A 12,521-nucleotide genomic window follows, 5' to 3' on the forward strand; every position below is an offset into this window, starting at 1 on the left:
CTTAATCCCCAGAACCTGCAAAAGGTACTTTGCAGATGTGATTAAATTAAGGATTTTGAAACAGGAGATCATCCTGGATTATCCACGTTAGGGCCAATGTAATCACAAGGGTGTTTTATAACGGGAAAAGGGAGACAGGAGAGTCACGGTCAGAGAAGGAGATATGACAGTGCAATGATTCATTTGCTGGCTGCCAAATGCGATAAGTGTCTGGAAGCCAAAAAAGACAAGGAAAAGAATTCTCCTCTGGAGCCTCCAAGATGAAGACAACTCTGCTGACACCTTGATTTTAGCCTCCTAAAACCCATTTCCAGCTTTCCAACTTCTGACCTCCAGAACTGTAACATTATAGTTTGTTCTGTCTTAAGGCACTATTCGGTAGTAATTTGTTACTAGCGATAGGAAACTAATATAACGACAAAAGTCATGAGTGCGGTAGCCACAGAGCAGGCATCTGGGTATAACTGCTGGTTGATAATTCTAATCTGTGAAACCTAGTGTTTCTCAGTATGAATACTGGATCTGCCCAAGCCTAGTTTGTTTTGGTTTTTGGTTTTGGTTTTTTACTGAAATATTCTAGGTTTCACAAACTGACAACACTATCTCACTATGCATCACTATGGAACTGGTTAAGCTTGGGAATCTGGTAAATGACCTCAGCTGCACTCACAAATTCCTTGGCCCCTGGAGCTGGGGTGCAGGGCCTGGGGAAGTTCCATCTGATCCTGGATACCTCTGCCGATATAAGTCACTCCTCCACAAATCTGCTGTGCTTCTCACTAGTAGTTGGGGTTTGGTCAATGAAACCTCTGGGGACTGTCCTGAGCATCTTGCGTCACCTGTCACTTAGGTTTAGTGACTGCAATCCTTTGGAGAACACAGAATGCCTTTGAATTATGTTCAAAGGAAGGAGTTTGCATAGGTAAAAGTCTAGGCAGACAAAAAAAGATTGAGGGTGAAGGAGGGACTGGCAAGGGACTCTTTCTGCTGCCAATACAGGCAAAGGCAGGTGGCATTTTTTGCCTCTGAGCTAATGATTCCCACCCAATTTCCAACCTTAATGAGCTCAGCAACGCCACCACATGTGCAGAGCGTGCTTATCAGAGAATAAAAATTGAATTTGGAATACCTATTTTTAAAAATTAAATTCTTAAAGAACCCAAATCTTTTTTTTTTTTTTTTTTTTTGCGGTACGCGGGCCTCTCACTGTTGTGGCCTCTCCCGTTGCGGAGCACAGGCTCCGGACACGCAGGCTCAGCGGCCATGGCTCACGGGCCCAGCCGCTCCGCGGCATGTGGGATCTTCCCGTACCGGGGCACAAACCCGTGACCCCTGCATCGGCAGGCGGACTCTCAACCACTGCGCCACCAGGGAAGCCCAAGAACCCAAATCTTACTTTACTTTCAGGTATTTAGTTATGTTACTCACCTATAGACCAGGGCTTCAGAATATCTAGTCCTTTTTCAAACTTCCCTCTGTTCCTCTGGAAAATGGAAAGCAATGCAAATATTGAACATCATATTCTGAGCTAGGCACTGTATTAGACACTTTATATTTTTAAATGGTGTGAAACCTATTAGATAATTACTATCATCCCAATTTTAAGATGAAGAAGTGAGCATAACCAGAGTGAGTGACTCACAAGGACTCACTTCTGGCAGAGAGCCTGTCTAGGGCCTAGACTCCATCCAGCTCAGGGGCCCTTCTCGTCTTTGGGTTCATTTAATATTTATCTGACATTTGTTTAGTACGTACTATGTACCAGGCACTGTTCAACGAGATGCAGACAGCAGTGAACAGACAATAATTCCTATCCTCATAGAATTTACATTCTATTGTGTTGGCAAGGCCCTGGGTTTTTTCACTGGTACCCTAGGATATTCAGCAATACATACCCATCATACACCATACAGAGAGATGCTTAATTCTAAGCATCATCCTAGTTATACTTTCCTTGGGGACCTGACTTCAACCCTAAAATAAACACAGGGAGAGTTCTGAGTTCACACTTCATGTTAATTTGCATATTTGACAAGAAGAACTGGAATTATGCATTTGTGATTCAGGTTTTATTTCCTGATGATTCCCAAGGGGTGACAGCCAATTGTGCATTTTTGGTGACGTACCCCTGCCTTCTGTTCTGCTCTTTAAGGGCTTGAACAGGTCAGGACTTGGCAAAGGAGCTGGCCCAGGTTGGATGATCCTTTATATATTGAATCCAAACTCTACTTAAATGTGGGAATTCAAGGAATTCTTTCATGTGGTAGTTCCCATAGCCCCCTACACTTCCTGTAACTTCTGTCTCACATTACTTTTTCATGCTGCCAGAAGTATAGTGGAATTTCTATGAAGATGAGTTTTTCACTTTTAACATATTTTAACAGGCAGTGAATGGAATTGCTACCATAATTGCTGAAACACATGGATACATGAGGCAAACGAAAATGTATTGGTATCCATAGAAATATGAATACCTGTGCTATAAAGCACTTAGGTATAGGCATGCTTGTCTCAAAGATGGAAATCTTGGAGCAGCCTGCCACCTTCAGGACAACTTTCCAACTAACTCTACCAGAGAACACTGGTTTTAGCCTCTATAAATTCCGACTACCAATTCCAGTTAAAAACATTTCATGATAATCAATGGTGGAAGCTATGTTCCTTATAAAACTTTTGCTATTATTATTATATGTAATAATTACCTTATTTTTCTTTAAATAAAATGGCCCTTTCTTTACTTCAAGATTCTTTTTAAAAATTATTACCTCAATTCAATTAGCTTTACATCAATTATTTCATTGCTTTTAACTTTGAGGCAGGAGGTAGATGGGCCCCCAGGGCAAATGGTTTGAGTTCCTTCCTGTGGACTGATACTCTGAGACAAGAATAACAGGACAATTGAGAGAGGAGGCTGGGCCCTGCCCAGGTAGAACATGAGACCACATATTCCTCATTCTCAAAGTCAGGAGACCACCCCGACTACACATGCATAGAAAGTCTCCTTAGAGGTCAGAAAGGGAGTGATGCCAGGTGATGTTGTGTATCCATATGCCTCTTCGGTAGAATCCATCTTGGCTAAGAGATGTGTGTGCACACGTGGGAAGATCCTGAGATATACCAAATACGGACTTTGAACCAGGCAAATCAGAATGATTGGTCAAAGGAAACCCGGAACAAATGCCCCATAAAAGTGATTCAAACTGCCACGAGGGTGCGACTCTCTCTGAACCCACCCATGTGTCTATCCACATGTACTGTACTCTTTTTTTCTCCTAATAAATACTTTACTTGTTTCACTACTTTCCGTCTTTGTGGGAATTCTTTTTCTGCAGAGCTGTAGAACCAGGGCCTTGTCACTGACCACTGGTCTAGTGGCTAGGATTCGGTGCTCTCACTGCCACGACCGGACCTCAATCACTGGCCAGGAACTGAAACCCTGCTTCAAGCCGCTGCAGGCCGAGGCCACCTGCATTTCACTAAGGAGAGCTGAGAACACTAAAAACAGATCTTGCAGCCACAGTCTGAAAAATACTGTAACCTTTGGAAACTGTGCTACTTCCTAGTGGGTTCTTTGATTATGGATTAATGACAATATTTCTAAAGAATCTTAAAGAAAAGCAGCAACACAATAATCCATTCAGAAACAGGAGGAGGAAGAGGGAGAGAGGGAAAGAGGGAGTGAGACAGAGAGAAAGAGAAAGGAAATATGTACAGCACTTGCTTTTTTTGTTTGTTTTTTCCCTATTGTCTGTTCCTTTCATTAAGTTAAAGGAGGTCTCCCTGGCTTAAAAAGAATGAGGAAAGCAGAATAAAGGAGAAATAGGCTAGGGAATGACGCGGTGACTCAGTACTTAATAGTATGGAGATATAACACAAATTAGTATCAAAAATACACAAAGAGAAGGGAAAGGTCAGCATAACGGAAATCGATACAATTAGATCAAATGGGTTATGAGAGAGGGATGTAAAAGATTATGGTAAAAGAGAACACGGCTCAGATTCAAACTCATCAGGTAAGGGGACAGGAAAATAAGGCACATTTAAATAAAAGAGTGACAGAACAAATATTCATGGAGAATGATTAAACTTTCATTATTTCCTTTCACAAAAGCAGGAAAGGGCCATTTTAGAATCTTCCGTTACCCTGGTGCCATTAGTTCCATTTTTACTGGCTTCCTCTTTGGTTGCACTGACCTGTGAAAGGACTTCAAGGTCAATTTGCTTAGACTTTCTCAGCCCGCAACTTTGGAATCACGAGGGAAGCTTGAACCAATGCCGGGACTCACTTGGGAGGAATTAAATCAGAAAATCTGGGGTGAGGCCCGACTTGAAACTGCTTTAAAACTTCCCGCCCGACTCCACCAGTCTCCGGAGAGGTAAGCCATCGTGTGTCCGAACCTTAAGTCCCGCCCCATCTCGCCGGAAGCGGCCACAGGGGGGAGCACATCCAGGCCCCGGAGGAAGGCGCGCTTCCTTTGAGATACTCTGGGCGGAGACGCTGCATGCGCCCTCCCGACCGCTGGGGGGCGAACGGCGCGCAATCAGCGTCCGCTTTCCGGCGCGCGGCCAGAGCGACCCTAGACATGCTCATGCTCCGGTGCGTCCCGGAGGTCGCCCGCGCCGGTGTTTAACCACGTGTGGTGTGAATTTAAGGGCATCATGTTATGAAGAGATGGGGGCTGCGGTGACTCGCGCAATCAGGAATTTCAACCTAGAGAACCGGGCGGAACGGGAAATCAGCAGGATGAAGCCCTCCCCCGCTCCGAGGCACCCCTCCACCAAGAACCTCCTGCGAGAGCAGATGAGCAGTAAGTGGTGCCAGGGCCCGTGGGGCCTTGCGGTGCGGGCTCCCTGTGCGGGCTGGGCTGTTCCACGCCAGTGGACCTCCGTCCAGTGGTGGGGGTGACCGGGGTCGGCTGCAGTCACTCGGGTCAGCCGAGCGCGGGAAGGGGGAGCCACCAGGCCGGTGACATTGAGACAGTCCCCTTGCGCTCGCGGTGGAGGCGGCGGCTCTGCCTACTTCGTAGTCCTGGAGATGTTAGCTTGTGCCCCCGCTGCCCCCGCCCTCCCCGGCTTTTGTCTTTAATGCTCAGTGACTTGATACAGGGAATCAAAATCAGAAGGGATCGTGTGCAAGAGAACTCTCTAGATGTCTTCACAGATTGATAGACACCGAGCTTGACCTAGCATTTTGAGTTACACTTAAAACATGTTCTGTAGTGTTCGAGTGATTGTTGATTAAGCAAAAAGTTAAAAGTGACTGTCTTGTGTTAAGTGTTTACGATCTTAGAGGAAACTTTCTTTGGCTTTAAATATTGTGACATTCTTTTTCTTTCTTTAGGCCATCCAGAAATTAAGGGAGAAATTGCTAGAAAAGATGACAAACTGCTGTCATTACTAAAAGATGTGTATGTCCATTCCAAAGATCCCGTGTCTTTTGTTCAGGTAATGTGTGTTTTAATTGAGTAAATACATAATTTAACCCTTTGGGGCTCCAGGAGAATGACCAAGAGAAGTGTGGCAAATAGTAAAAAAGAGTGAGCGCTCTGCAAGTGTAAAACTGTCAGTGTGCTTCTGACCAGAATGCAGAGCATTGGCAAAGTTGAAGTACAGCAGTCTAAGCCAGACACATATGCCTCCATTCATTGGATATTTTCCGAAATTCTAAAAGACTTGTGAAAGTATTGATTGTGTGCAACTCGGTGAATTATTTGGTATTATTTCAGAATTTGTAAGATTTGGTACGGTACTTCTAGTGATTGTCATTGGAATGACCAAGGGAGGGCTTTAATACTATTTTCTCATACTTCAGTGGATTGAGGTATGTTTTAATATCAGAGATTCCTTTAGTGTTATGTTGTTGGTGCTTGATTTTTTTTAATTTTGTTTTTTAAGAATATTATTAAGGTAGAATACGTAAAGATAGGGAGATCACAGAATACACTGGGAACGGGAACCTGTATGTAAGTGCCAGGCACAAGTGCTTTGCATACAGAGAAGAACAAAACGTCTCTAGTCCTTGATTTCACGGTGCTTATAGTGTTGTGAGGGACACAGGCATTAAACAGATGAGCAACCATAGGTACATAGTTACTAATGACTCTCTGAAGGAGAAATACAGGCACAGTGAGCATATCAGAGGGACTTTTTTGAGACTGAAGGATCAGGGATGGTTTCTGAGGAAGTGACATTCAAACTCAGGCCTGAAGGATGGGTGGGAGTTAACCAGATGAGTTTGTGGGGCAGGAAGGTTCTAAGTAGGAGGAAGAGTTTGATTGAAGGAGAGGGAATTGCCAATGACAATTCCTATCTTTCCATTCTAAAATTCTCTGCTTGTCTCTGTAGATAGGCAATAGACGGTTTGCACAGATAAAGTTATTAGTATGATTTTCACTAGAGAAGAGATATAAAACTCATGTACAATAAGGTATGTAAATTGTTGCACACAATAGCAGTTACAGAGTTCGATTATCACCACATACTCATAAGAAATATATGTATAGGGGTTGATGTTCATGTTCTTTATGTTATTTTTAGGCAGGAGTTAGATAATACTTCTAAGTATTGTTTCTCTCACATGTACTTATTCATTCGAAAATTGGCTCTTGGGGAGCAAAAAACACTTCTTATGTATAAAACACAGAAATGTAGTTATAATACATAGGATACATACAGTGGTTTTAAAATTTCTTGGGGGGATATTAGGAAAAGTCTGAAAAGACTCACGCAGAGTGATAATGAAGAAAAGGTTGAAGTGCCTATTTATGTTCTTTGTACCTTTTTTTCTTTTGGGCAGTTCATAATTTTCTTAATGATTTGTGATGTCCCTGGACATCAGTGGAAAGTGAAGAAGTTGTTAGGAGTATTTCAGGCCAGAGTTACAGTATGAAGGTAGGAGAGAGTGTGATGCCTTTAGAGTTCAGTACAGTTAGGAGAAAGTATGAGGGATGAATTTGGGAGAAATGAGGTGGGGTAGAGAGTAATAGGGGCCAGATCATGAAGATCCTTATTTGTCTTGCTAAGGAATTTGGGTTTTATCCTGAGGGCGGTGGGAAATCATTGAAGAGTTTCCTCTCGATCAGTGACATCAGATTTGCTTCATTCTGGGGACAGTTTTGAGAGTGGGCTGGGAAGGAACGAAATGCATTTTATCTAGTTAGAGGAGACCAGGGTTTTGCAGTAGTTCCTGCAAGAGACGTTGGCTTGGACAAGGGTGATTTAGTGACTGGGAGAGAAGTGAACGGGTTTGAGAGGGACTTTGGTAGTATCAGCAGGATTTGGTCGTTGATTGCCTATAATGAGAGAGAGGGGGAGGTGTAAGGTATCACGTAAGAGAAGCTCTGGGTTTTGGAGTGGGATATGGGAGGTGGGTGGTAATGGTCACCGAGCTAGTGGATATGGGGATAGTATTGGATTTTCAGAGGAAAGGGATAAGTTCAGTTTTGGACATGTTGATTTTGATGTGCTTATAGATTATCCAAGTAAAGATGTCATTTGTCATTTGGGAATTTGGATCTGGAAGTCAGGAGAAAGGTCGAGGTTGAGATCACATTCGAGAGTCATTAACACGTAGATAATAATAATAAGGGGGTGTGTGGGACTGCTTGGGAGGAATGTGTAGAGTGAGAAGACAGCCTGGGCTAGAATTTGGTGCACACTAACATTTACGGGGCATCTGAAGGGAAATAGTCCACAAAGGAAACAGAAGGAACCACTACAGAGACAGATGGAAAACTAGGAGAGGGGTGGTATGGAAACCAAAGGAAAGATAGTTGTGGGTCCGTGGGAGTGGTCAGCAATGTCAGGTGCTGTAGTGAGTTCAGATAAAGCCTGAAAAGTGTCCTCTGGCTGCAGATCTAATCTTCTGGATTTGAGATCACAAGTATCTCTTTTAAAGTTGAACTAAAAAGAAGGAAACTGGTCGTAAAAAAAGTGTTGCTTTTGGGTTTGGTGGGTGTTTGTAAAATTTGGTGACTACAGCATTTTCATATTTTGACCAAACAGCAGTAATAGGCAGGGTGCATTTGAAAGGAAAGGTAAAGAGGGATGGTTGGTGTAGCTGATAGAGGAATGGAATACAGAGCACAAATGCAAGGGTTAAGCTTGGGTGGGACAGACAGATGGAAAGATGGGTGTTATAGGTAGTTTTACTTATATTTATTGCGGTCTTAGAGGCATTAGTTTATTTTCTCTGAAGAGGCAAGATCTCTAGCAATATTTGAATTCATTCAAGGTGTTTGGAGGCACTGAATATGAAATACAAAACTAGGAAACAGAATGGAGATTATCAAGGTACGCCGTTAGAGCAGCATCAGAATCCTGCCCTTCTAAAGCAGTTTTTTATCTTTTCTAATCAGTGCATTATTGTTGTTCTTTTAATATATATGAAATAATGTAGTAAGTGGATGGTATACATTTGATTATTATTTTCTAGAACTACCTAAATTTTCTAATGGTTGACTTATGGTTATGAAACGGTGATATGGCAAAAGTGCCATTGAACTATGACTCATTATAATGAGAAAATATAGTTTAGAAAATCATGGGTAGTATTTATTTGAAGAAGAATAATAGAGATTCTAGAATCATGAAAGTAGATGTCAAATCCTTGCTCTCATCTTGAAAGCTTATTTTTTGGTTTTTGTTTCTTGATACTAGGTAAAGGATGCTGGAACACCTCAGAAGCCAAAGGAGTTCAGGTTGCCAAAAGACCATCATTCTGACATGATGAATGTTAAGAACATTCCCAAAGGCAAAATTTCCATTGTAGAGGCACTGACACTTCTCAATAATCATAAACTTTATCCAGACACATGGACTGCTGAGAAAATAGCTGAAGAATACCATCTAGAACAGCAAGATGTAAATTCCCTTCTCAAATATTTCGTTACTTTTGAAGTTAAAATCTTACCCCCTGAAGGCAAGAAAGCAATACAATCAAAATGAAGAGAATCTTGAAATAACTTTTCCTTTATTTACTCTGCATCCCTGTACCCTGTTTATTTTCTCATTTTTAGCATATTAAATTATATAAATTACCAAATGTGTTAAGCTCCCTCCTTGTGAGAGCATGCTATTTATTGAGCTCTGCTGAATTTTCAGGATTGCTGTTAGAATTAATTTTGTTCTCTTTTAAACTTTAATTTGGTTTAGGCATATGTTCTTATGCAATAACTTATTAGCATGACTAATCAGCACATGTATAAATGTATTATAAATAAAAGAGTTATCATACTTTAGGCAAATCATATCATCAGCCTTTAAATTGATATATAACCTCTTGGGAAATGTCCTGAATCCCTCGTTTAACATTCAAAGCTTCACCTTCCAATTTTGGTGGTTAGTTTATGTATGAAATAACTTTTTAAAAATATAAACAGGAATTGGTGTATTTAAAATTTTAGCAGTCTCTGCTTTGACAAACATAAGTTCAAAAACTTTCAGAGAGACAGGCATAGTGGAACCTATCTGAAAAAAATAACTTTTCTCTGGACTTAGCATAGAAATACAAGGAAATTTTAAAGAGTGGATAAATCAGAGAACTATGGTAAATTGAATTTGGTGATCAAATACATATATTATTTTCTAATTTAAATGCTGGTTGAAAGAAGAGAAAAAATAGCAAGTAGAAATATAAAGTGGGATCACTGGAAGGGAAATTGCTGCTTCATCCATTTAACAAACTTCTGAGCACAGTGTGTCTTAAGTGAGATTGTGTAACTTGAGCTCTGTCATATTACTACCTGTGGGATTTTGGGTAGATTGTGTAACCTCTTTGAGATTGAATTTCCCCTATAAGAAGTATAGTGCTGCCTTATTAAATCAAAGGGTTACTGTGACGATACATAAGATAACAAAGGACTACAAAGGACTGAACAAATTCGACTCATTTTTTTCCATCTGAGAAGAGCAGCCTGGGGAGGTTTCATGACCTAGCTAAGATTATTCTGTAGTTTATGACATAGCCAGGCCCAGAATTTAGGCTTTCAAAGTCCTAGTGGTATGTTTTTTTCAAAAAATATATCTCAAAAGTGTAGAAGGTGTGAGTTGTGGGAATATTCAGAGAATGTGGTAAGAAAAATTCCAGGTTATCAGTGTCTTTCTGAGGGAAGACAGGCATTCCCTACTTTCCAGGGATTTCCCTGGAAATGGTATGGAAGTTGCTGAGGAATTCAGCATGATGATGGAATGAGGCATTTGTAATGTTGAGAAGAGAAAAACTGACGGAGATGGGTAAGTTTTAAGCTGTATTCAAGTGCAGTCCCATTATGTGAATAAACTATACCTACCTATATTTGGTTCAAAACTAGTTCTTTTAAGAAAAAAAGAATTCTTAATATAAAATTGTATTTTAAAACTCCGATAACTCAATTATCAAAACTGTTTTCTTTTACCAAATAAAGGTCAATACTTGTACTTGAATCACTAATACTGCTATTTCTGATCCATCTTCCCTATTCAAATTTGCACTGTGATTAGGCGGCTGTAAATATAGCTGTTGTTATGTGTGTCACATGATAAAATAAAGTACTTCCCATATCATTCATTGGCCTATTACTGCTTTTTATTACAGGTAGGAGAGTGTTGGGTAGTAGTGGTGTCACAGAAGGCATGGAGTTGAGGTTCAGAAAAATCTAGATGTAGATCTCAGCATCCGTCTAGCCATGTGATGTTAGAAATGTCCTCAACTGTAAAACAGGTAATTGCTAACATCTTAAAAGCAGTTACTGTACTAGGCATTGATCAAGAAAATTTAATAGGCGTGAGGGTAAGTACTGTTAACCATATTTTACAGGGAAAATTGAAACATAGAAATCTAAAGTAACTTTTAAAAGATTACCTAGCAAACATTGGAACCTGGATTTAAACCCTTGTAGGTTATTTTCAAAACCTTGTGCTCCTAACTACAACACTATGTTGTCTTTCTGTGGGATTATAAGAATTAAGTGAGGAGGGACCTTCAAGATGGCAGAGGAGTAAGACGTGGAGATCACTTTCCTCCCCACAGATACATCAGAAATACATCTCCATGTGGAACAACTCCTACAGAACACCTACCGAATGCTGGCCAAAGACCTCAGACTTCCCAAAAGGCAAGAAAATCCCCACGTACCTGGATAGGGCAAAAGGAAAAACAAAAAAAACGGACAAAAGAATAGGAATGGGACCTGAACCTCTGGGAGGGAGCTGTGAAGAGTGAAAAACTTCCACACGCTGGGAAGCCCCTTCACTGGTAGAGACAGGGGGCAGGCAGGGGGGAAGCTTCAGAGCCACAGAGGAGAGCGCAGCAGCAAGGGTGCAGAGGGCAAAGCGGAGAGATTCCCGCACAGAGGAATGGTGGTGACCAGCAGTCACCAGCCTGAGAGGCTTGTCTGCTCACCCACCGGGGAGGGCAGGGGCTGGAAGCTGAGGCTCAGGCTTTGGAGGTCAGATCCCAGGGAGAGGACTGGGGTTGGCTGTGTGAACACAGCCTGAAGGGGGCTAGTGCGCCACAGCTAGCTGGGAGGGAGTCTGGGAAAAAGTCTGGACCTGCCTAAGAGGCAAGAGACCATTGTTTCAGGGTGCACGAGGAGAAGGGATTCCTTCCCCATCTTCCCACAGAAGGCACAGCACTGCTTAAGTGAGCTCCAGAGATGGGCGGGAACCACGGCTATCAGCTTGGACACCAGAGAAGGGCATGAAATGCTAACGCTGCCACCAAGAATCCTGTGTGCAAGCACAGGTCAGTATCCAACCCCTGCCCCCCGCTGGGAGCCTGTGCAGTCTGCCACTGCCAGTGTCCCATGATCCAGGGACAACTTCCCCAGAGAACACACGGCACGCCTCAGGCTGTTGTAGTGTCATGGCGGCATCTGCTGCGACAGGCTCTCCCTGCATTCCAATTATGACTACCATACCCCTCCCTCTCCCCAGCCTGAGTGAGCAAGAGAGCCCTAATCAGCTGCTGCTTAACCCCCTCCTGTGTGAGCAGGGAACAGACTCCTGAGGGTGGCCTACATGCAGAGGTGGGGCCAAAACCAAAGCTGAACCCCAGGAGCTGTGCAAACAAAGAGGTAAAGGGAAATCTCTCCCTGCAGCCTCAGGAGCAGCAGATTAAATCCCCACAATCAACATGATGAACGCTGAATCTGAAGAATACCTGAGTAGACAACGATGTTCCCAAATTGAGGTGGTGGACTTTGGGAGCAACTGTAGACTTCGGGTTTGCTGTCTGAGACTGATTTGGTTTTGATTTTTATATTTATCTTAGTTTAGTTTTTAGTGCTTGTTATCATTGGTGGATTTATTGTTTTTGTTGCTCTCTTCTATTTTTATTTTAATAATTAAAAAAATTTTTTTATTATTTTTTTCTTTCTTCTCCCTTCTCTCTGAGCCATGTGACTGACAGGGTCTTGATGCTCTGACAGGCTTGAGCCTCTCAGGTGGGAGAGCCGAGTTCAGGACATTGATCCACCAGAGACCTCCTGGCTCCACGTAATATCAATCGGTGAGTACTCTCCCAGAGATCTCCTTCTAAACGC

At 42.2% G+C, this 12,521-nt stretch overlaps 1 protein-coding gene across 1 annotated transcript; it reads left to right on the forward strand.

Annotated features, from left to right (window-relative positions):
• The first annotated feature begins 4,534 nt into the window (after positions 1–4,534).
• NDUFAF4 (NADH:ubiquinone oxidoreductase complex assembly factor 4) lies at positions 4,535–10,537 on the forward strand. The gene is made up of 3 exons (XM_060030216.1): positions 4,535–4,808; positions 5,342–5,445; positions 8,659–10,537. Exons 1-3 carry the CDS (start codon positions 4,673–4,675, stop codon positions 8,944–8,946), a joined length of 528 nt encoding a protein of 175 aa, XP_059886199.1. The 5' UTR covers positions 4,535–4,672; the 3' UTR covers positions 8,947–10,537.
• Positions 10,538–12,521: the final 1,984 nt, after the last annotated feature.

Source organism: Delphinus delphis, chromosome 14 (genome assembly GCF_949987515.2).
Source record: "Delphinus delphis chromosome 14, mDelDel1.2, whole genome shotgun sequence".
Classification (NCBI taxonomy): Eukaryota; Metazoa; Chordata; class Mammalia; order Artiodactyla; family Delphinidae; genus Delphinus; species Delphinus delphis.

What these genes read in the sequence shown, in the direction of transcription:
- NDUFAF4 (XM_060030216.1), top strand. Translation starts at nt 4,673, where the DNA reads ATGGGGGCTGCGGTGACTCGCGCAATCAGGAATTTCAACCTAGAGAAC. An exon ending in CCTGCGAGAGCAGATGAGCA is followed by an intron (nt 4,809 to 5,341) that starts GTAAGTGGTGCC and finishes TTCTTTCTTTAG; the next exon opens with GCCATCCAGAAATTAAGGGA. An exon ending in ATCCCGTGTCTTTTGTTCAG is followed by an intron (nt 5,446 to 8,658) that starts GTAATGTGTGTT and finishes TCTTGATACTAG; the next exon opens with GTAAAGGATGCTGGAACACC.